Raw genomic sequence first — 23,499 nt, forward strand, 5'->3', positions numbered from 1 at the left:
GGTGATGGGTTAAATGCAGAGGACAAATTTCACTGTGTGCACTGTGTGCTGTGCTGCTGTGTATCACAAGTGACAATCACTTAACTTTCACACTTTCACAAGTAGCGAGGGAAAGTACCTTAAAACAATCATTTTTATGCCAACAAGAGACTTCATGAAACTCTTGGATTGAAGTTAATGTACGTTACAAAGAAACTTAACAATTAACTTTTAATATTAAGCAATACATTTTTTTGCTGAACACAACTTTTTACTTTTACAAATTTTGACCTCACAACATGTCATTATTTAATTTGAGGTTAAATGATTTGAAATTCTACAATTACACAGTTTTGATGAGTTTCCTTGTTGTTCTTTATTATTGTTTTCTTCCACTCCTGTACGAAAGTAACATTTCTGTGACGACGCTGGAATTTTTTTAATTCCCTCACCGGATGTGACGTTTTACCTACGTTGCAGCGTAGGTACACAGGAACAACTTCCGGTCACGGTTCGGCTGCGTTGTACCAGCACAGAGCAGGCGAGCAGTGTTCGATCAAAGCAGAATTCAGTGTTCGACCAAAGGACAACCGGGCCGAGTTTACAGGTAAAAGTTCCGGAAGACGCGGCATCTGTTATCGCCTCCTCTCGTCTGCCCTGCTGCTCCTGCTAATGCTAGCGCTAATGTTGTCGTTTTCCCCCCCAGCTCTGTCGGTCCGAGTCGTCGTCCGAATAATTCCGATTTTCTGACGTACCCATGAAATAGGACAAAAAGACTACATTGTTTATTTCGCTTTTACTGTATAAATCGACCTGTTGGTTTCTTATCCAAATGGTGTGAACAGGTCGTTCTTTTAGTCTGTTCATAATAACGCACGTTTATCTAGATCACTAACCAATTCTTATTTTTTCTGTTCGGACTATATTTTGCTGCTGTCAAGATGTGGTTCGGAAAAATAAAACCCAGTCCCCTTTCTTGAATCAACAGAGGGCTGAAAAAAAACATCTTATCTTTTTCATCCCTCGGTCCTTATACTTCAACATAGATGTTTTTTTTTTGTCCTTTTTTGTACTCAACAGTTCTTCAAATATAACTTGATGCACACCGCATTCCTACTTTTTCATGAACTGCTACTCCTTTTAGAGAATGCGCTTCTGGAATTCTTCTGGAAGATCATTCCAATATGATGTAGCTCCAATCTCATTTATCCACAGTAGTCCTTGCAATAATTCTATGTTTCCTTGCTTTTTTATTTTACAATCTTCAATTGCTGACCAGTTTAGGTGTGTGTTTTGCTTGTATTGCAGGCCTTCGAAGTCATGGTGGAATACTATCAGGTTTTAGGAGTGCAGAAACATGCCTCCCCAGACGACATTAAAAAAGCGTGAGTTTCTTGAAGATGTAGCTGTAGATGCAGCCTAATGTGCGTCTGTCATGATCGTACTTATCTCCGCACTGCATGTTTTCTCCAGATACAGAAAACTGGCCCTGAAGTGGCACCCTGATAAAAACCCAGACAACAAAGAGGAGGCAGAGAGGAGGTTTAAAGAGATCTCAGAGGCCTATGAAGTCCTTTCTGATGGTAGGTACATCAGATCCTTCAGAGTAGAAGTTTTCTGATGTGCCAATTGTCTCATGGTGCCGGGACTACTTTTATCGAGATTCTTCTTTACTTTTGCTTAATAATACTTATTTTTGGATAGTATTGCAATAAACACCTTCAGTTTTTCTTTTCCCGATCATTGTGACTGCAGATTGTTATATGATATTGTAATAATTTTTCCCTTTTTTCTAATAAATGTGCCTGAGATTTAGAATTAGTGTGACTAGCTAGTGTAGCTTATGGTTTTAGTCTCTTTTGACACTACTTAATTTTTTATATATATATTTTTTATTTTCCTGCAGTGAACAAACGAAGCACGTATGATCGGTATGGTAAAGATGGTTTAGCCGGAGGGGGTAAGTGAATGCTAACTTTCAAAATGTACAGTAGTGTGTTGGCAAATAATGAGCACTTTAGTTGTATATAGTGCAGCTACATGTTTGGTCTTTGCGTGCTTCTTCTCATTCAACATTAGGTGGACAGTACCACAATGGGGACCACTTTAGTGGAGGTTTCACATTCCGCAACCCAGATGATGTGTTCAGGGAGTTCTTTGGTGGTCGAGATCCGTTTGCTGACTTATTTGGTGAGTTTTCTTATTTGGTGAGTTACATTTTTAGAAACATATTGTTGAGGAGAAGTGATGTTTGTTCTCTTTGCTCTCATAGGTGACCCATTTGGCAACAATTTTGACTTTTTTGGTGGTGGCCGGAGGCACCATCGTGGGGTCAGCCGGAGTCATCCAGGTGGTGCCTTCTTTGGAGGGTTTGGAGGCTTCCCACCATTTGGTGCAGGGTTCTCTGGTTTTGACACTGGTCAGTAAAGGCATCATAATCCTTGTCTGACCTACTCGCTTCCAATATCTGATGACTGCTGCACTGTACCCTCTGTTTATTATCCACTGGATTTTTTTTTTTTTTGTAGGCTTCACATCTTTTGAATCCATGGGTGGCGGCGGCAGCGGTGGCTTCACCTCGTTTTCCTCAACCTCTTTTGGGGGAGGGGGTGGAGGAGGCGGAGGAATGGGCAACTTCCGCTCTGTGTCAACCTCAACCAAGTTCATCAATGGCAGAAAAGTCACTACTAAAAGGTACGATGTTCTGACTTCATGTCTGTACATGTACTTGTTTTCTCACCAGTCTACTCATGACTCATCGTTTCATTCTGTCTCACTTAGCACATTCATACCCTGCAGCTGTACACAAAACTTTCCTCTACTCGTGTGATCTGATCTGAGTTTTTCTCTTTTCAGAATTGTTGAAAATGGACAGGAGCGAGTGGAGGTGGACGAAGATGGACAGTTAAAATCTCTGACCATAAATGGTAAGGAGCAGGTCCTGCGATTGGATAATAAGTAAGGGCTGGAACCCCCATTTAGCACAAACTTGATCTCTGTTCATGTGACTGTGTACGAACGTGTCTGGATTCGATAGGTTTGTCATATTATCGTTTTTAGTTTATTGGTGATTTGGAATTTACTTGTTTAGCGTATTTATCGTTTGAATTTTGTCAGTATTTTGTCGCAGGGTGAAATTGGTGCTTTTAAAAAATAAATAATAATAAAAATTCCTTTGGGACCATAGCACTTGACCAGTATAGGACTCTTTGGATGTTTTTTTCTATTATTCTTATTTATGCACTTTTCTGTATTACGATTTTTGGTCGCAGCTATGACACAGGCATTTTGGTTGCATGCTTTAGGTTAGGCTTAGTGCATTTCCTGAAGCATGACTGCTCATTCATTATTAATTAAGTGAGTGTTTAATCCAAGCACCCTAGCTTTTCCTTTTTTTGTCTTACAAGATTTTTTTGATATGGTCATCTTTTTAAATGCTGGTAGTATGATACACATTGTAATAATATGCAGTTTTCTTTGTACATCTTTTTGAGCATGTATTCCAAGAAATGTTAAAAGTCTTTGTTATTCTGATGAAAATTCAACAACTGAAATTGAATGATATAAGACATTTTGTGTACTTTGTAAGGCAGTTTGGAACCAATAAATATGAGTTTCATCCTTTTTGGGGATGTGGCAGTGTTGGCTTCTGTGTGGTGATCTGTCTAGAAAATAACCTTTAGCACACTGACTTTAACACTTATTGGGCTGGGCAATATACTGATAAATTATAGGATTCCTGTCATTTCCCCATTTAGCATTGTTTATTATTTTAACTCATATGCAACACAAGCAAAGTCCTTTCACACTAGGCAATAATCTGGATTTTGTAATGTAATGAATATTATGATGAATGTGGATATGAATGTCTCTTTGGTTTTTGGGCATATCGCCCAGCCCTATAATAGAACACAAATAAAGGATGATTACCTCTTTTTCACGCATGCTTTATTACCACTAACTGCATCTCGGGCTTTGGGGTACTCTCTTTGTTTTACTCTTGCACTTAATAACCTTCGCCAGCACCATTTGGCAGGTCTGCAGCAATATAAATAAGAAATTAGCATGACCATGCACTGCAGATTTGTCATATGAATACTCCTCGAGTGGTGTATTTCTTCTTATTTTCTCCCAATCCCCCCTCCAGTTTTCCTTATTAACTCTAGACTTCATCATAATAATTTAGAATGTCCACTTTTAGCCTGGTGTCCCTTGCAATAGTTTAATTTTAAATGTTATATTTTCACATTCTGCACTTTACAGACTATTTGTGTCTCATAATAGTTTTAACCATTATTGTTTTCCTTTAGATTTGGAATTGATTTGTTTTTCATTCGTGAATGCTCAGAAATGTATTCATGCATTCACCAAAGAACAATTCTGTAGTTGATACCGTATGTGTTTTTTCCAGATATAAAATATACACAATCTTACTGGTTACTGAGTTGTTAGGACTTTTCGTTGTTTCGGAAGCACCACTAGCATGCACATTTTGGTTAATGTGTACTGTCAGTCTGAGACCATAGTAGGTTCATTTTGCCATGCAGCTTTAATGATTATCTGCTGCTAATTATCCTGTTTACTTGCTTGCTTTCTACTGTTGATTTCAATACTTGAGTAATCACTTAGATGTGCAAACGTATGGCTATTTTAATGGACATAAGGAAGCTTGATAACCTTTTGCATGAATTAGTCTTACATACATTTATTCTACAATATGCCTTATTTTTGGTGATATTGTGTTTTATAATTTTTTTTTAACAATTGGGAACAAATAGAATAAATTTGTCGTGCATGGCACCTTACTAATATGCCACAAATTTTTCATTGTGTCAAATGCAAATCTATGCAATTTTATGATTAGTTATTATGTAAACTTGCCTGCATTGTTTAATATATATAATTTTTAATTCAAATAGATTTAATAATCTCAAGTGGTATTGACCCTTATATATATATATATTCCAGTCCTGCCATTTCCTTAATGTGCCACACCCCTTTTCTTAGGAAAGCCCTGTGGGATAGCCTTGGAGGAGGGGTCCAGGCATAGAGAGGAGGCATGCCTTGGCTCCTCCTCCATCCCACAGCAACTTAAGAGAAATGGCCAAAAAGTGGACAGCAAACACACTCCAGGCCAAGGTGAGTTCAATATGTGCTACATATTTTATTTCCTTGCTCATGTCTTATTTTTTCCCCCCAATATTTTTATTAGTTGGGCTACTTGTGTGTGGGCTGTTTCTTTAAGGCATTTCTGAACATTGTTGTGTTTTTGTCAACAGGACAAGCACACATGAAGAGAAAGAAACCTGTGGTGCAGGATGGGGCAAAAAAGCATAAAGCTTCCTAAGTTATGATACAGGGGTCATGAGCATTTAATTCAATTTATTCTAACTACAACAAAATCAAAGGTGTAGGATGCAGTACCCTTTATTTTCTGTGTAAGTTTTCATCTAAGCTGTCTTTTCATCTTCAGTGTATAATTCAAACTAAATATGTGTTTGAAACATTATTATATTACTACTATAGTACTGCTATATCATGAATACATTTCTGAAGCAAATGAGTGAGAGTTTTGTCTTGCTGCAGTAGCTGTCTCTACTGCATAGACTCTGGCTCAGCATTTCCACAAACGGAAGGCAATGAAGCCATGGTGTTGTGTTTTCTTTCTCCCTCAAGCAGATTGTTTAATGAGACAAGCCACAAACAATCTAAGACTTTTTATAATGACATGTAGATTTCTGTCTGTAATTAAGAAGGTTGACATTCCCACTCTTTAGCTAAGGGTTACACATACCTAATGCACTGAATGAAAGCATCAGTATTAATCAAAAAAATTATCCTGTCCACCCCCTGAATTACCTTCAACACAGAGGAGGAGGAGGAAACCTATTGCATTTTGTGTTTAATTGGGGTTTGATTCCTAATATTCTTATGGAGCCTTCCTGCATTTACTTCCTCGAGATACTGTACAACTAGCTGCAACTTTTTCTTTTCAAGCCATAAAGAAAAAAGGCCGATTATCATCATCATCTACACTCAAAATCCTTTATATGAATTATTACTGTCTTTTGTTCAGTCTATGTTTGTCTGAAAGAATAAATAGTTCAAGCTCCTGTCTCGGATTATACTAGCAATTTATAGTCAGTCTTGTTTAGTAAATGAAAGTTTTGTCACATTAAGAACAGCAGGTTAAATCACCTACACATCTGAGTTGACCATAGTGTGATGTTTTTAGTAATTCTTGAGACTTACTCAGTAGACTATCATTGTATTCATTGTTTTGTGTCACAATTAATAGCAGTATCCACAACTAGTCAGGCAATGCACATTTTACATATATAATATAAGAGTGTATTCTCTTCTCACATGTTTTTCAGAAAGCTATCCCCGGGCCGTATTTAATCATTTAATTTGAATAATTTTGATCAAGATATGAATGGAATTGGTTATATGAATGGCATGCTGGGTCACACCAAGAACAAATAAAATTCTCTGTTCACTGGTTTCCTCTGGCACGTTCGTTCTCAGTTCCGGGCCGAGCGTAGCCCTACAGAGGCTTCCTGTGTGCTGTGTGGGCTGTCACAGCCTTCAGCAGGGGCAACCACTTGCTCTGTTTAGTGAGGAGCCTCTCTCTGTAGATCTTGAAGCCCCGAGGGCCATCACTGTCCTCTGACTCAGCACTTATCTCCATCTTCTGCACAATCAGCTTTAGCAGATTATGCTGCTTCTCCAAAACGCATGCGATGTCCTTCATTCTGGTCGGGAAAAAAAAAGTTTTTTAAAACCCTTAGATAAATTCTGCAATTTCACTAAATCTCAAAGTGTTCACTGCTTTTAATTGGATGATTATATCATAACATCTGCATCATTACTCCCATTCAAAATAAAATAAACATTAATTTTTCATTTAATTTAAAACATGTATCATAGACTTATTATCATGGCATGACACTGAATCATGTGGTAGCTGCCAATACCCAGACATATCATCATCATCATATCAGACTCAGCAGTGTGGACATAGTGGTGGGCTTGATGGCAGTAAAGCTCACAGGGACACTCCTGAGCTGAGCAGAGTCCTTATTTAACCTTGAAGATGTCACCTAAAGACCTTTGGCATTCCATAGATTTGCTGTGACTGGAAAAATGTCTGCACACCTGCCAACTTAGCAGTTATTGTTTCGTTTTACCTGCTCTTCTGTCTAGCGAGTTCTTGCTCCATTGGAGTGTCCTTGTGACTGTTATTACAGATGCGGGTTCTGACTTCCTGGATTTCTTCCCCAAAGAGTAAGAGCAAGAACAGCCTTTTCTGTGTTAGGACACAAAGGTCAAGAATGGCAAGAATAGACAATGCAAAACTATTATCTGCTGCAGAGCGGGTCGGAGGAACACACCCTCGCACATTGTCTGTTCGGGTGGATTTTCAAAGAGGACATGTCTGCCCGTTTCATAAACCAGTATGGCAGCTTCTCTTCCAGATTGGTGTGAAGGTCAATCTGAAAAGAAAGATTACTGAGATTTATCCATGTATTTTACTGCACAGTCTAACTCTGGAGCAATCAGTTTGCCAACCTGCATTCCAATTTGCTTAAGGGTGGCATTTTTCTGGACCTCAGCTATGTCACCAACTGCCAGTCCAATCTTAAAAAGGGGAGAGGTACAAGAGTGTCACTGAACCACGAGAAGTCCTGGGAATCCCTAATGCAACCCAATTCACTATATTCTTGTGAAATGTGATTTATATGCCAATAAATATACAAATGAAATGGGGTAACATAAAAGCCTTGAAAATAATGATTCTATTCTTGAAATATTGTAAGTGAGGTTTGTAATGTGTGTAATGATCCGTCTGCGTGTTGTACTGTATGTGTTGCTTAAATTGTAAAGTATCTAGTCATTGATGAATCAGATAGATTAAAATGTGATTTTTAATGCACTTAAATTATGGTCATCATGAATGTGGTTGACAGTTAACTGGGAAGTGAAAATGATAAACACCACACCACCCAGTGAAATGTGGTCTCTGCATTTAACCCATCACCCCTGCTGAGTAGTGAGCAGCCATGACAGGCACCCGGGAAGCAGTGAGTGGGGACGGTGCTTTGCTCAGTGGCACCTTGGCGGTTTGGGAGTCGAACCGGCAACCTTCTGATTACGGGTCCGCATCCTTACCGCTTTTCCTTGTGTCCAGAGAGGGTCTAAGTATGAGGGGTGTCATCTGTAGTGGGTGTAATGCCCATTGAGACATGCTGTTTGTGATTTAGGGTTATACAAAAATAAATTGCTGCTGTTGTGGTGGCATTCATTTTTATTTAATTTTCATATTTGCAACCCTGAGCCACATCTTAAATATATATTGTTATTGCATCTTCACAATGGACAAGGCTCATTGTCATTGTCATTATTAGGTGCAGGTATTAAGGCTCAGTGTAACTCACCAGAAGATTCATTAGCAGAATTGGCACAAAGAAGACAAACCAAATAAAGATGAAACAGGTGACGTTGGGGAAAGGAAGAGATTCATTTAAGTAGGGTTTAAGAAAATTCTCCTGATGGTTGAGCTCCCCCACCATCATTACAAAGGACTGCATGATTGAGATGAACAGCCCGCTGAAGTGGACCTGAATGAAAGCAACATGTAATTGGTCTGCTGTCTGGCCCCAAACCTGACACTTTCAGAAGTCTGAAAGAACATACCTGGTTGATCATCAACGCGTAGAAGGAAAGGGAGAAGGCGAGTATCAGGTAAAAGAAGAGCACCCCGATGCTCATGAGGGTCTTTGCAATCTCTCGGAACATCACAACGTAAATCCCAAAACGCTCAAAGCTGTAGGGATTGCAGTAGCACAGCTGACAGATGATCACACAGTTCCTACAAGCTACTGATGAGACATTCTTGCAGCAGAATGGACATTTTAAGCCACAATCACTTTTTTCATTAAAAGAGATTTCTCCTCACCGCTGCAGATACAGCAGGAAGTTCACCCAGGAGATCAGTACTGCTATGGAGCCAGCCTGCCAGTGCCAGTGACTCTTGACGTCCAGCAGCAGTGGCACCACGAACGCGATGGAGAAAACTGCTGAACTCCAGTCCAGCATATTGCTTGGATCGTATAAGTAACCCCTCCGCTTGGACAAGGAAAAGTGGAAAGATGTTCTTGTTGTATCTCTATTTGATGTACACATCTGCCTTCTGTTAAGCAGGTCCTCCTCCTGCTCTTTTCAGTCAAGGCATGGACTCCTCAAGATATCATGAGTTATGTGACATGATCCAAATATTCCAAAATATTTGAGCTATATTTGGGCTAGCCAAATGAAATTGGTTCAGGTCTATCAAGATTAGCGATCAGCCAAATTTGAAGGTGGCTATCAAAAGCATGTGATCAGGGACTTTTGTAAATTAAGTGTAACAACTGTTCATTGTTCTATGCACTTGCTGTCAGTTATTCACTTTACCTATCTCTGGTTTTAAAGTGGTGGCCAATCTTATTCACCACGATTTTCCATTCAGTACAGTCAGTTAATATGCTACCTTCATGAGCTATTTTTATTTTATTTTTATTATATTTCAGTGAGCTGGTCCACAAGCTGTACATTTACATACATTTACATTTTAGAACACCATTTGATAGTTATTATTAAGAATTCCTACCTTTTGCCAAATCTGTACCAGCTCTTTACCAACTGCATAAAGATTCATCGCCAGAACCAGGAACATGCAAAACGTAATGAATGGGCATTGCTGTTCAAAGAAAAAGAAACACTTTTGACCTAGTGCTGTTACATATTCCCTGGATAGTGTGTTGTATTCCAACCTGTGGTACCTTGTCTAGGGTGCTGGTGGCCATCTTGACTACGTGGGTTGACGTGCTGTTGAATGTGGGCCTCAGATTCAGGATGAGGTGAGTTAGAGGGAAAAGGCCCAGTGTGTACACCATCATATTGAACAAATGCACTTTCATCCCATATGCATTCCTGCATATTAAAAAATGATCAGGCATCATAATGGCAGTAGGACAGTCTCACTGTCCTGTCTTTTATTTCTATATGTGCCTTATTTCTGGTTGTGGGCTCTAAAACTCATTTTGGATAATGTGGCAGGCTGATAAGCACATTATGCACATATAAAACACTCACACACACGCCAACTCACCATTTCATCTCCAAATACTTCTTGCAGACTGGATGAGTCAAAAGCTCAAGACGATTATAGTTCACCATAGCCTTAAAAGAAAAAGAATGTAGAGCAGAGCAGAGTCACTTTTACTTCCATATCACACGTTATCTGCACATAAATACAAATCAAATCTTCAGTCCATACTCACATTCATTGCAGCAAGGGGCTGATAAATGATTTTATTGTTTTTTTGGGCATTTTTTACATATTTAATTGGAGCTTGTAGCCATTCAAAATTATATTCAATCTGTTTTGAGAGAACCATGAACAGTTTTAATGTTTGCGTATTGTATTGTTTGATATTGTGTTCACATATGAATCTTTCTAAATGCACTTACCCAGTAGTCCTGGCTGTTCACATCATCATCTGATTCCTTTATGCATGTGTCCAGAAGACACTGCAGAGAAAGAAAACTAATAATTATATACATTATATACATTTTATTTGTAACAATTTGTGGTGAAGTGTCTAACCTTGAAGGACTCAGGAAGAAACTCGATCATATCTCTGACTGCACAGCCCTTTGATGAGTCTACATTGAATGTCATAAGGGCCTCAGCACACCTGTAGGACATAAACATCAGTCAGCCGACCACCCCAAAGAACTTCAAGTTCCCATGAGAAGACTCAGTAAAACTCCAGGATCAGAAATCTGCCAGCTGATTATCCTTGTATGGTATGCTAGTAGACTTAGACCCAAATACCCTTGCACAGAAATAAGCCCAGAAGAAATCCAACATTGCAGAAGAGGAAGCGAGTGGACAAAAGTATGGATTTATGTATTAATGGACAAACGTTTGTCTGTCTTTTTAATGCACGCACTACACTACATCACATTACAATACATCAAGATAACTTGTATTTGATGATAAGGTTGGGGTGGCTAGCCTGACCTGCCACTCTGAATTACAACATTGGTGGCTTCCTTCCTGCTGTTGTGCACAGCTTCGTGCACAAAGGACGCATTACACTTGTTGAGTAGGAACTGAGCTCCTCTGCTCAACAGCAGCTTCACAGCAGCAGCGTGGCCCTCCCTGGCAGCCAGATGTAGGGCTGTGTTCTGTGGCAATACAGCATGAAAGATTGACATTATTCACAAAATAATCCTAAGGACAATGTTCCACACAGCTCTGTCCTTGGTCCATTTTTGTCCATTTACGCTCAGATTTTTTATTACTTGCAGAGACAAATGTTCTACTAACTTTAATTAGAGGAAGTAGTACATTTTAAAACAGTTAATTCATGAGCTACCTCCCATACCTCCAATTGCAGCCTTTATTCTAACATGTTTATATTATTGTAACATTATTATAACGTGTTCTTTCATATTCTCATACTAATTGGATAAAAAGCCATTTAAATGTTAAGTACCCCATCTTCGTCCATCTTGTCTAGCAATTTGATATTTGATGACAGGATAGTGTCCATTGTCTGTGTGTAACCTTCAGCTGCAGCATGATGCAGGCAGGACCATCCTTTATAATCACTGAGAAGCCACAAAACAAATCATATTTAGAAGCACAAACCTGGAAGAAAAATACATTTTTTGATATCAGATATCAACCACGACAGCTCAGCATATGGGGCTATGTAGTAGTGTCATGGTTTGGAGTCAAAGGGTCATGACTGGTTTGGGGAGAGGGTCTTCAAATAATATAATACAACCCAGATTGAGAGGAAGGATTGAGAGGGAGGCCTACCTTACAGGGTTTCATGTTGTAATCTGACTATTCAGTTTTTTTTTTTTTTTACATAACTTTTCATAAACAAAAATTCTTTTTTACAGGAACTGTTTGAGGTATTCTAGTCCATTTGAGATATGATCCCATATCTAGACTGTATGAACCACTGGACAGGAAGACGTATCTGACTGGCCACTACGGTGTTGCTTGCCTATGAAACAGAGCTCCTTTGCGGAGCAGAAGCTCCACCACTTGGACGTGACCTCCATGTGATGCCAGATGGAGGGGTGTCATCCCCTTCTCGTCCCCTTCATTCACCAGCCTGGTGTCTGTCATGTTCTCTAGAAGCCTCTGGCAGGTGTTGATCCGTCCATACCTACAAGGAAAATCCATGTTTAAAAATCCAGGTACATATGAATCTTATCTGGTGTAGGAGACAAGATTCAGTTTGAAATGGAGTAGCAGTGAAAAGTTAGAATTCGATACTAGTGAACTGAATTGCACTGAAAGCATAATTAATGCCTATGCAAAATATTTTATTCATGGAGTTTTAGAACATAGAGAATGGATAATGGTGTACAAAAAACCTGAGAAGATTGGATATTTTGTTTACAGGCAATCTCTGTAATGGACTGACATCATATGGCTCCCTGGATATTCACAGTACACCACAGACCCTCAGACCATAAGTGGTTTCTGAGGATTTATGAATGAAGTCTCCTGAAAATACTTAAACTCTGTCAAACCTCAAAGAGGAAATAAGCCCAAAAGTGATCCAAAGCATTCATCACTTACTCAGCTGCAAAGTGCAGAGCCGATTTTTTCTGCTTGGACTTCTGTTCGAGCGAGACTTCGAGGCCCAGCATGTTCTTCACTGAGTCTGGAATGCCCAGCTTACAGGCATAGTGCAGCGGGGTGCAGCCTTCATTGTCTTCATCACTGAGGAGCTCTCTCACACTCTCATGCTAGTAATGTACCAAGATATACAGAAATGTAGGATTTATTTAAGACTTTCAGGCATTTCCAGGTGTTTTTTTCTAGGGTTGTTCCCCCTTATAAAAGTCTTGGATTATTTAAACAGTTTCACCACTGATGCTGACAGGTTGTGATGTAAAATGGAATGCAATCATCATACAGACTGTTTATTTATGATTGCTTAGGCTTTGTCTTAAGAATTACCTGAAGAATTTCTGCAGGTAGGTTCCTCAGACCATGGGGCTGCAATATGGCAAGATGCAAGAAATTGCATCCACAGTTGTCTTTAACTCTAAAATCACAACCTGTACAAAAAGAAACACTTTTTTCAATCAGTTGTTTTAGTCAGGAAAGCTGAATCTTCATAAATTTATACTTGCATTAATAATTGTATTGACATGTTTCCTCACCCTGTGACAGCAGTAGGCTCACGGTTTTCCATGCTCCACAGCTGGTGGCCAGGAGCAATGGAGACTGTCCCTTGCAGTCAATAATGTTTATGTTGGCACCCTGTCATAACACAGACACTTCATTTTATGCATTTTTTACTCTGTGTGCCTAAGTCATTTGTTCCATTTTTGATTGTAAAGAGTGCCCTGGTGAGCTCACCTTAGACAGCAGGAATTCAGCCAAATCGTTGTGATCAAAAAGAGCTGCCCTAATATTGGGGTAAGATGTAAGACATTATGACATGACTTGTTCCTTGTGAATAACCAATTGAGACAAAACTGGGATCTTCCCAGACATACTTATGCAGAGGTGTTTGGTCAGCTCCATCTGCGATATTGATGATGTCATTGACATTGTCAAAGGCAGACAGCATGACCTTGACAGCCTCTGTCGCACCTTGAATGCAGGCACAATGCAGGGCTGTTGATTTGTCGCACTGTGAGAAATGAAGAATCAAAGTCTGCATAGTCTCATAATATGACATTGTATTAAAACCTTTCACAAACTGTCACTGAGCCAAAGAGAGATGATATACATACAACCAATATATGGTTGTTTACTACAGAACTATGGTTGAAGTTAGTGTTAGTTAAAGCAACATTTAATAATATTGTTTGTAAAAATTATGACAACATACTTGTTACTTATGTAACAAATATTACATATAAATATTGAAATACTTATAAATGTCTGCCTTTTGACCAAGCATATTTTCATCACTACAGGGTGGGCCATTTATATGGATACACCTTAATAAAATGGGAATGGTTGGTGATATTAACGTCCTCTTTGTGGCACATTAGTATATGTGAGGGGGCAAACTTTTCAAGATGGGTGGTGACCATAGTGGCCATTTTGAAGTCGGTCATCTTGGATCATGTGACACATCAAACCTATTCACAAGAAAAACAATGTTTAACATAACTTTATTCTTTCATGAGTTATTTACAAGTTTCTGGCCACTTGTAAAATGTGTTCAATCTCACCAACCATTCCCATTTTATTAAGGTGTATCCATATAAATGCTCACCCTGTATATTAGTTCATTAGCTATGTGTTGTGGTGCAATATATGTTGTGCCCATGCCTTTGGTAGTTTTGGCCTGAATTGGAGTGGTAGGAGCCTAATGGGTAAAACACTCACTTAAGGACCAGAACACAGGAGTACTATCCCCATAACTACTGACTGTATGGTTCTATGGTTGAGGGCATTTGCTAAATGCCATGAATGTAAATATAATGAATGGTATCCCAGGCAAGGCCCTCCTTGTGCTGTTGCCCAGGTTGCTGATAACTAGCACTTGCCTCTGCTTTTTAAAGGAAAATATGTAATTGTAAGTGATAGAATATACTCATAAATGTCATTTCTGCCTTCAACTTGTGGCCTTGTGTTAGATTGACTATTTAACTTTTATTAAACACCAGAGTGGATTTTCCACTGTTCTTATGAAGACAATTTGATGTTCAGATGCCTTTAGTTCACAATTCTATATGTATTATTGTATTATGTATTAATGTATATTTGTTGTATAATGGGGCTTAATTATTACCACTGTGTTTGTACCACATTTTTATTTGAAAAGTAGGACCACAACATCATGACAACTATCAATGTACATATGTGAAACAATTCAGCCTTTACCTTTGAAACCGCTGACTGCAATGCTTTAACGCCTGAGCAATCAGGCATCGCAAAGCATATTCAGCATATTCTTTGCAGCTAAGATCCATTGACTGGCCTGTGATTGACCCATTTAATGCCTCACACAGCATGAGAATTTTGCCAACCTGCTGCTTGATGATTTTGGCTCCGTTTCCCAGGCAGAGTTTAATAATCTCAAGGTTTCCTCCACGGACAGCCAGATGCAGAGGGCTGCAGCATGACTTGTCCACGTAGTTTATGTGAGCCTCAGTGGAGTGGCCCATCTCCTCTCCTGCACAAAGGAACACCAGTGTAAAATACTACCATGTTCACATTATCTCATAAAGTGCAGTAAGATAACAAGAATAATAACTGACCTCTTTCCAAAATGACCTGCATGGATTTTCTTGCCCCTGCAAAAGCAGCTGCGTGGATGGGGAAATGGCCCAGCTTATTCTGACTACAGAACTTGGCACCGTATCTAAACTGAAAAGAAAATGTAGTAAATGTAACAACAAAAAATTCAGGAGTCACAGCATTGCATCATGTCTACAAGCAGTAAAGCACCACAGTCAATAGTTAAAGTCATTGTAAAGCACAGCACACGGTGCACAGGACGAAATGTGTCCTCTGCATTTAACCTTAGTGAGCAGTGGGCAGCCATGAAAGGTGCCCGGGGATTGTGCTGATTGTGCAACCTTCCGATTACGGGTCCGATTCCTTTCCCGCTAGGCCACCACTGCCCCTAGCAACATATTTCGCCATATTCACTTAACGAGGTGCCATTAAAAGAGCACGGGAAACCAGCATCCCCAAAATTCACATCTGCTCACCAGCACGTGAAGAGCTTCATGGTTGTCGACAGAGCAGGCGACCATCACCGGGGTGTTTCCCAAATCGCCCTCCAGATTGACATCCGTCTGGCTGTGAGAGACGAGTTCCTGTCAAAGAGTCCTGGGGCTTAATTCAATAAGGTACATTGTCATGTATCGTTTACAACCATAATGTCATTTAGCAGGAATGACTGAATGATTGAATTTGGCTCAAGACATAAACTCATTAGGCTCAGTTATCAGAAAGATCATTTTCTCCCTGCCACTGAAACCTTAATGTTGGGTCTTTTTTTTTGTAATAATAATTAGATCTTTATTTGACACGTAGTGTGCCATGGAGCAGAATATGTTATGCATATACTGTAAAATGGCCTTCTGTTATTCATTAAATTATGTAAGTTGATGTTTACTGGTTGTATTTGCTAACAACAACTTAGTGCCGCACCCTGGGTGAGTCCTCGCTCTACGCCCTGTGTCCCGGGATGGGCTTCGGCAGCCCCAACCCTGAATAACAGGACTTATGTTCTTATGGAAAGTGAGTGAATGAAGAACATATAGCAACCGTTCATATAGTGAAGGCACAAACAGATTTCCATTTTCTGTGGCACCCCATGTTTCTGATATGATGAACTCACCTCCACCAGAGCATTGCAGCCAAGGCTGACCGCGAGGTGAAGGGGGGACTGGAGGCTGTTGTTTAGGATGTTTGGGTTAGCTTTGAGAGACATGAGACTTGAACAGGACTCCAGCTGCTTCTTCTGCACGGCCCAGTGCAGAGCAGTGTTCCCATCCTCATCCACGACATTCAGCTCTGCCGAGAGACCAGAGAGCTCAAACTACACCAGGACCCTGCCCTTACAGACCAACCTGACTTCATACAATGTTTTCCTGCTGAATGGCACACAGGCCTGCTGGTTTGACAAAACACAAAATGCACAGTTTAGAAATTTGAATGGTTTGGACAGGGCGTTGCCAATCAGGTATATTTTCGCACTGCATTTGAAAATGTAATGTACAATTTTTAGAAGGAATTACTAAGAATAAATGGCTGTGTAGATAGTAAAAGATACAAATAACCGGTGAGCAGTCCTTTCTTATTTGTATCGGTTAATTGCTGAAGTCATAAATGCTGCGGCATTAGCAAACATGACGCATGTACTGTATGATGGGAAAATACAGCCCTAAATCCCATCTTAGATAACGCTAGGTTAAAGTTCTAATGATCATATACAGATAACAATGCATCATTTGTTACAATAATTGGATTCTTGGTCTTAGGTATGAAACCTGAGCATAGACAAGAGAGATTTATAATAGACGTTTTAGTGTAGAAAATGGCACATTTTTATATAATTTTAAATCATACAGCAATGAAAGTGTCGGGTTAGGTGGTCACAACTGTATTTTTCACCATTCCAATTATTGCTGTCCATGCTAACACTCATCAAGTGATGGATAAATGTTTCTGATTCACTTATGGAAGCCTGCCCATTACATGACGTCTAATAGGTATCTCTACCCAGCCCTGTCTAATGCCTTTGGCAGCATCCGATGAGAAAGACAGCTTTTTAAATTAAATTTTGAAAGAGTCAGCTTGTATCAATGGTTAAATGGTGATCTTCTTTCATTTATCTATCTATTTATCAAACTATCCATCGCTCTGTCTGAAGAATGAAAATTGTTTTAATATGTTTTAAAAATAAAATGGACTGTTCGGAAAGTTATACTTTACGCATTTGGCAACCAATGCATTTCTACACGAGTTTGCTACAGTGCCTGGTGAGTCCATAAACTAATCTTTACCTCTTTGATAATGATACATACCCCATATGCTCTTTTTAGGTGAGAGGTATGCAGGCATTTAGTTATACATTTATGTAATGTGTAAGTAAAATAAACATAATGAAAATTCACTAGACTGGCAAGACATGCCTCTTCTAATAATTTGTACTGACCCCATCCAGTCCCCTCCCAGTCATATACCAGATTTTTATATCAGAGATTTCCATTTATTTCATGACACACATTTGAACATGTCATATTTAAGCTCTTACCTTGTGCACCAGACACTTGAGCAATCAGACGTATGATGTGAACATGTCCCTTGGAGACAGCATAATGTAAAGGAGTGGCACCTTTCAGGTCTCTAACCCACAGATGAGCTAAATGCTTCTCCAGGGCCATTATGTTGCCCTGGAGGGCCCACTGCAAGATACAGACATTACCTTCATACACACAGTTATTAAGTTATCAAAACAGCGGTTGAATGCTGGAAAAACACATACCTCAAGTACATTCTTAGAGATTTGGATGAGCTCATCTTCATCCATAACTTCTTCATAGGATGTCTTTGGAAGCTTGTACTCCTTTCTAAATAGACTCATGGAGTCAGCTGTTGAATAGCCTACAAAAAGAAGAAAACTGTTCAAACATGCCACAGCACACCCAGCCTGGTTGATTTGAACATTTCGATTCTTTTATATTTTATTTATTTTTCCCTTTTTACAAGGGAAAAAAAACAGACTAAACTAAGTCATACCTCTCTAAAAGCGTTATCCTTCTAAGAGCTTTCTTGGACCAGTGGAGGGACCTTATATACTCCACAGCAGTGATGTTTGCTCAGGATATCAGATTACTGTTATTTAGCTAGATGGGCTGTCTTCACCACACAGAAGCTAATGCAAATGCATCTAGTATTAAGCCACTTTCATAAAATCACAGCAAAATTAAAATCCAACTGTGCAGAGGTGTCATGAAACTGTGCATTTGTAAAACACTTTTAATTGTATTCCATGCAGTTTTCCATGACTCTCTTTTTCAGATCACTGCTTTCAACATTCAATAAAATCACCAGAATGTATTCATTTATGCTGAGAAGTTGAAATCATTGTAGTCCTTTTGAACAATGTCCTGCACACAATTAAAAATCTTGCTACATTTCGTTAAAAAAATGGGTCATAGTCTTGTTGGAAGACCCAGTGACGACCTAAGCCGATGTTTGCATATTTTTTTATATAAAGCAAGCCTAAAATGTTTGATGGGAAGATGTTTATTGGTATCCATTCAATTCCTGCATCAATGCAAGTCATTGTCCATGGTGCTGATATTCTGCAGCATTTAAAACAGCAAGGGGACATCCAAGTACATATGACAGAACCCCTCAGTAGCCCCCACTATGCAGTGACCTCAGTAAATGACAGGAACCTGAACAAAAGCAATACACATATATACATACATACACACACACACACACACACACACACACACACATACATATATATATATATATGTGTGTGTGTGTATATTGCTTAATAATAATAACCTAATGAGAAAAGGTCAGTATTACGTATTCAGTAATCTGAATTATGAGCTCATAAATCCATGACCATCTTTGCCAGACAGAGATGACTGGGTTAAAAACTCTCACAATCACACATTAATGCGTTTTTGTGGTTAATAAAGCTGGTGCTAGAATGACATGCTATAAAAGTTGTGTGTCTTGCCAAACTATTAATATCATGTATGGTATGGGTTTATATCACTAAGTTATGGTCAGTATTACTGATTTTGTGCAGTTTGTTATTAGACAATGACACCACCAACAAACTGAAATGGCTTTGAACAGCTACCTGCATTTATTATGCGGCAGAGTTCCTGACTTCTTTATCTTAAATAAATGTTCTCAAATATTAATGTTACAGCTCCTACAGATAGCAGTCACGACATAGTGCTGTGCGATAAGCCTTGGCAACAAAGTACACAAAAATATGGAAAATTTAATTTGAAAGGCTGACCCAGATAATGGATGTTATCCTGTACCAGACAGTATTTATTCTGGGAATAAAACTGCAATGATTAATTATTTAATAGTGTTTGACACTATAGCTGAATATTAGTGTGTGTGTGTATGTTGTGAGAGGAATCTAGTTTTCAGGAATGAGTTTGTATTAAATATCTGTATTAATTTTAGGTAAAGTTGCTGGGCATTCTTTACAAGTGTCCTACCGTGGGTCTCGCGTAGAAACGTGCATCTTGTCACTGCAGCACTGCGCCTGCGCGCTATACTCCGTTTGGACACCAGGTGGCGGCAGAGGTGGCCTCGTTTATCACCCCCGTAGTGAACTGCGCTAAGCCTAAACGAACAGTCGAGCCTTCTGAATAATAAACAGTGCTATTAGGATGCCGTCATAGCAGACTTGACGGCTCTCAGGGTCCACCGGCTGGCACTGCTGGCTGTTGGCTCGGCTGCGCCTGCTGTTGGTCTGAGGGATTTGGTTTCTGACTGGAATTGTTTTTTGTTAATTTATACCCACTGGAGGGTCGCTGATAATAACTGGGCAAAGAAAATGCGCAATCCTTCATGCTGGGCTTTAAAAAAAAAAGTTTCATTGAATAAACCAAGTAGTTAAGTACATAATGAATATAAATACAAATGTTTCATGGTTTCCAACACAAACGCAACTAGAGGCCTAGATATTTTTGCACAGTTTATTTCTGAATTAACTTAATATTTATGGTCTGAATTAACTTAATATTTGTGTATGGTCTGAATGGCCTCAATTAAAAAAAAGATTGTAATTTAAAACGCAAAAGTACAGTCTGTCTATGTAGCCAAGTAGAGTTTTAAAATCTCACTGTATTCTAAATTACTTGAGGTTATGATGCTGGAGCTTACCACAGCACAACATGTGCTACACTGTGGAAGATGACAGCAGACCCAGAAATTGACTTGTGATTATGCAAATGAGTGCATGCAAATTAGACAAGCGGGGTTAATAAAGCATAAAATGGCAAATGCCGGGCTAGAAACAGTGTTCCGTTGTTCCTGTTCCTCTCTGTGTTCTGTCTAAAAAAAAGACATCATCATCGGTCATCTGTGACACTCTGAGACACTTTGTGGCTCCCTTCAGCAACACTTACTGTGATTACTTACTGTCTTTAAGACAGTATAGAATTGAATGGGCACCTCTCACAGATTCCTTCCTGCATTCAGTCATAATCAACCAAAAGTCACCAAACTGCATTAACATTTACAGCATTTATCAGACACCCTTATCCAGAGCGACTTACAATCAGTAGCTACAGGCACAGTCGCCACCTCCCCATCTCGCTCAGTAAGTGGGGTTTCAACTTGTGACTTTATGATCTTCTGGTTCATAGTGTGTCGAGGCTACTACCATAAGTGATGTCAGGGACTTCTGCTGGTCAAGAGTAACACAGTCATTAAGTTAACTATCTTTGTTCACTGTGTTTGTTCACTATATTTCTACTCATGAAATATTGATTATGTGTTTGAGTCAAACTGTCACTCATGCATCATGCCATGCATTAAATGTAGCATCCAGTTAAAAACTAACGTTGAGATTTGGGGAACATTGCATCTGTCTATGATAGGCTTGGTAAATGCAATAAAGATGGTGAGCCTACCCAGGTTTTTGTGCCTTTTTCAGAACTTGCCCCTATTTCTGAATGCATCTTTCTTTAAGAAGCTTGATTCTATTATTTTACTCGATTCTATAATTTTATTTTGTGTGGGGCTACAAAGCACATAGTATGTCTAAGCTGCATCTTCACAAACCTTCAGAAAAGGGTGGGTTGGGGTTGCTAATCTTCAAACTTTACTATTGGGTGGCTAATTCTAGATCGCTTACATACTGAAGGTGTGGAGATGTGAGAGATTTATTCTGTGGAGAGTCCCCTGTGGCTACAGTTGGATGCTGCTGTTGGTAAAACGTATTCACGTCCACGCATTGGCAGTGTGGAGAGATGAGTATCAGAAGGTTTTTGGATTTAATGATCAATTCGTACCATTTGTTACACTATAGGATAGTTTAGTACAAGGTGCTGCATAGTCTGCATTACTCAAAAACAAAGCTTTGTGGTATTTTTTCAAACAAAACAAACCACAGCCGGAAACTGGGCAAAAAAAATCCCTTAACAAAACTGAATTCACAAGGACACAAGAACAGGAAGAGGAAGACCATATATGGACTTCCTAGGGAGGGATTAAGGTGATCACAAGACGGGATGTAAATAGAGGGCGGGCTCCAGGCCAACCATGACAGTCTCCAGAGTATTAAGTGTTTAGTATCTAAAGGTATCTAAAGTATCTAAAGACTTTTTCTGTATGATTGTACTCTGTAATTAAATTAACACAAAACAACTGAATTTTGTCAACTATAGCTGCAACAATATGAGAATATTCTGGTTTATCAAATATGCCAGCCACTGATATGAATAATCATTTGTTAGCTTTATTTTGGTAATTTTGAAATTTAAAAAAGTGTCAAGATGCTTTATTTAGTGTTCAGCCTCCTCAATCTGATTAGTCTGTAATGTTGCTTTATTGGCTGGCTACTGTACAATGGAAAAAGCTTACTTGGTAGATTTCCTGGAGGCTTAAATAAATGTCTGTACAAATTATGCCCAGAATTCTTTCTTCTGCAATGGTTGCAAAATGTTTGGGATAATACATTTTTCAGATAGCATCACAGCCTGCACTAGAGGAGGTAGTTGCAGCACAGCAGTTAAGGACATTGAGAGCGGTTAGGGGAAGATCACTAGCAAGGTCACTTGTCCTGCCCCCCACAGACTGCACACTGCTGGGTTAAATGCAGTGGTCACATTTCATTGTGTGTACTGTGTATCCACATATGACAAATGACAACTTTCAATTATTTTGCAGGTCAGCACTGCTATCATGATCTAACTGCCACTGAGACATGAGAAATAGGAAATACCAGATAAAGCCTCTGTCATCTGCATCAATCTGGGTTCCAAACGGTCAAAACACTATGACAAATATTTCATTACGTTTTGTTTAAAACATTATTTATTGTAGTTAATTTCACCAAACAAAATGTTCCTGGCCATTACGACAACGTACTACACAGTAAAAAATGGACAAATCACTGCTGGGGAAGACAATCCGCCCTGCACATCACTGGTTACGTAACATGATAGGTATTCTCGTTATAGAAAAGTAACCCTGTATTTCTTATAGTCAATAGAGGCGTATTGCACAACCATGATGATGGTTGATGGTTTGATTATCCAGTTCAGGATCTCAGGATCTGAATACCCCCTCTTCTGCACAACACACCAAGCAGATGGGCAACAGCAGCATAAGACCACGCCGAGTGTCACTCCTGTCATCTATGAAGGGTCCAGGCTGGTGGAGGATTTTTTCTTGGCACATTAGCACCAACTGAGCATTATTTAAAGAGTGCAGCCTATCTGAGTATTGTTGCTGACCACGTCCATCCCGTCATGACCACACTGAACCCATATTGAAAGTTAAAGTGATTAATTGTCACATGTGCACACTACACCACAGCACCCAGTGCACACAGTGAAATGTGGTCTCTGCATTTGAAAGTGGAGTGATTGTCATTGTGAAACACTGCAGCACAGCACACACACACCTCTACTTTTAACCCATCACCCTTGGTGAGCAGTGGGCAGCCATGACAGGCGCCCGGGGAGCAGTGTGTGGGGACGGTTCCTTGCTCAGTGACACCTCAGTGGCACCTTGGCGGCTCAGGTTTCGAACCAGCAACCTTCTGATTACCGCTAGGCCAGAACTGCCCCATCCCCTGAGGGAGTAGAGGGGATGGAATCTTGCTCAAGGCCACCTCAGTGGCACCATGGTGGTTTGGGATTTGATAGCTGCTTAACGCACCATGTCATAAACGTCAGTTCAAAATGTCACAAAGGTCAAATCATGACAATGTCAATAAACATGATAAGCAGTTTGCTGTT

At 39.5% G+C, this 23,499-nt stretch overlaps 2 protein-coding genes across 3 annotated transcripts; one reads left to right on the forward strand and one right to left on the reverse strand.

The window, feature by feature from the left end:
- The first annotated feature begins 444 nt into the window (after positions 1-444).
- Positions 445-6,484, forward strand: dnajb6a (DnaJ heat shock protein family (Hsp40) member B6a). 2 transcript variants are annotated; one of them, XM_028978111.1, is made up of 10 exons: positions 445-586; positions 1,288-1,364; positions 1,453-1,562; positions 1,886-1,939; positions 2,059-2,169; positions 2,252-2,398; positions 2,508-2,673; positions 2,836-2,906; positions 4,987-5,118; positions 5,259-6,484. In XM_028978111.1, the coding sequence occupies exons 2-10, from the start codon at positions 1,300-1,302 to the stop codon at positions 5,324-5,326; spliced, it is 924 nt and encodes a 307-aa protein (XP_028833944.1). In that variant the 5' UTR covers positions 445-586; positions 1,288-1,299; the 3' UTR covers positions 5,327-6,484. The 2 variants fall into 2 exon arrangements, with proteins under 2 accessions (XP_028833944.1, XP_028833946.1); XM_028978113.1 differs by lacking the exons at positions 4,987-5,118; positions 5,259-6,484 and having other exon boundaries at positions 2,836-3,603.
- Positions 5,785-18,122, reverse strand: trpa1a (transient receptor potential cation channel, subfamily A, member 1a). Its single transcript, XM_028975646.1, has 27 exons — positions 18,024-18,122; positions 17,793-17,943; positions 16,374-16,549; positions 15,739-15,846; positions 15,283-15,391; positions 15,052-15,197; positions 13,564-13,700; positions 13,424-13,472; positions 13,225-13,324; positions 13,019-13,119; positions 12,635-12,804; positions 12,051-12,215; positions 11,529-11,643; positions 11,051-11,217; positions 10,631-10,721; positions 10,495-10,554; positions 10,305-10,403; positions 10,133-10,203; positions 9,804-9,954; positions 9,632-9,721; positions 8,939-9,108; positions 8,677-8,806; positions 8,418-8,600; positions 7,552-7,620; positions 7,374-7,475; positions 7,170-7,288; positions 5,785-6,734 (listed from the first exon to the last, which is right to left on the reverse strand). Exons 1-27 carry the CDS (start codon positions 18,120-18,122, stop codon positions 6,527-6,529), a joined length of 3,336 nt encoding a protein of 1,111 aa, XP_028831479.1. The 3' UTR covers positions 5,785-6,526.
- Positions 18,123-23,499: the final 5,377 nt, after the last annotated feature.

Source organism: Denticeps clupeoides, chromosome 4, assembly GCF_900700375.1.
Source record: "Denticeps clupeoides chromosome 4, fDenClu1.1, whole genome shotgun sequence".
In the NCBI taxonomy this organism is placed as follows: domain Eukaryota; kingdom Metazoa; phylum Chordata; class Actinopteri; order Clupeiformes; family Denticipitidae; genus Denticeps; species Denticeps clupeoides.

What these genes read in the sequence shown, in the direction of transcription:
- trpa1a (XM_028975646.1), bottom strand. Translation starts at nt 18,122, where the DNA reads ATGAGTCTATTTAGAAAGGAGTACAAGCTTCCAAAGACATCCTATGAA. An exon ending in TCAAGTGTCTGGTGCACAAG is followed by an intron (nt 16,550 to 17,792) that starts GTAAGAGCTTAA and finishes GTCTCTCGGCAG; the next exon opens with AGCTGAATGTCGTGGATGAG. An exon ending in TTAAGCAAATTGGAATGCAG is followed by an intron (nt 7,476 to 7,551) that starts GTTGGCAAACTG and finishes CTTTCTTTTCAG; the next exon opens with ATTGACCTTCACACCAATCT.
- dnajb6a (XM_028978111.1), top strand. Translation starts at nt 1,300, where the DNA reads ATGGTGGAATACTATCAGGTTTTAGGAGTGCAGAAACATGCCTCCCCA. An exon ending in CTATGAAGTCCTTTCTGATG is followed by an intron (nt 1,563 to 1,885) that starts GTAGGTACATCA and finishes ATTTTCCTGCAG; the next exon opens with TGAACAAACGAAGCACGTAT. An exon ending in CAAACACACTCCAGGCCAAG is followed by an intron (nt 5,119 to 5,258) that starts GTGAGTTCAATA and finishes TTTTGTCAACAG; the next exon opens with GACAAGCACACATGAAGAGA.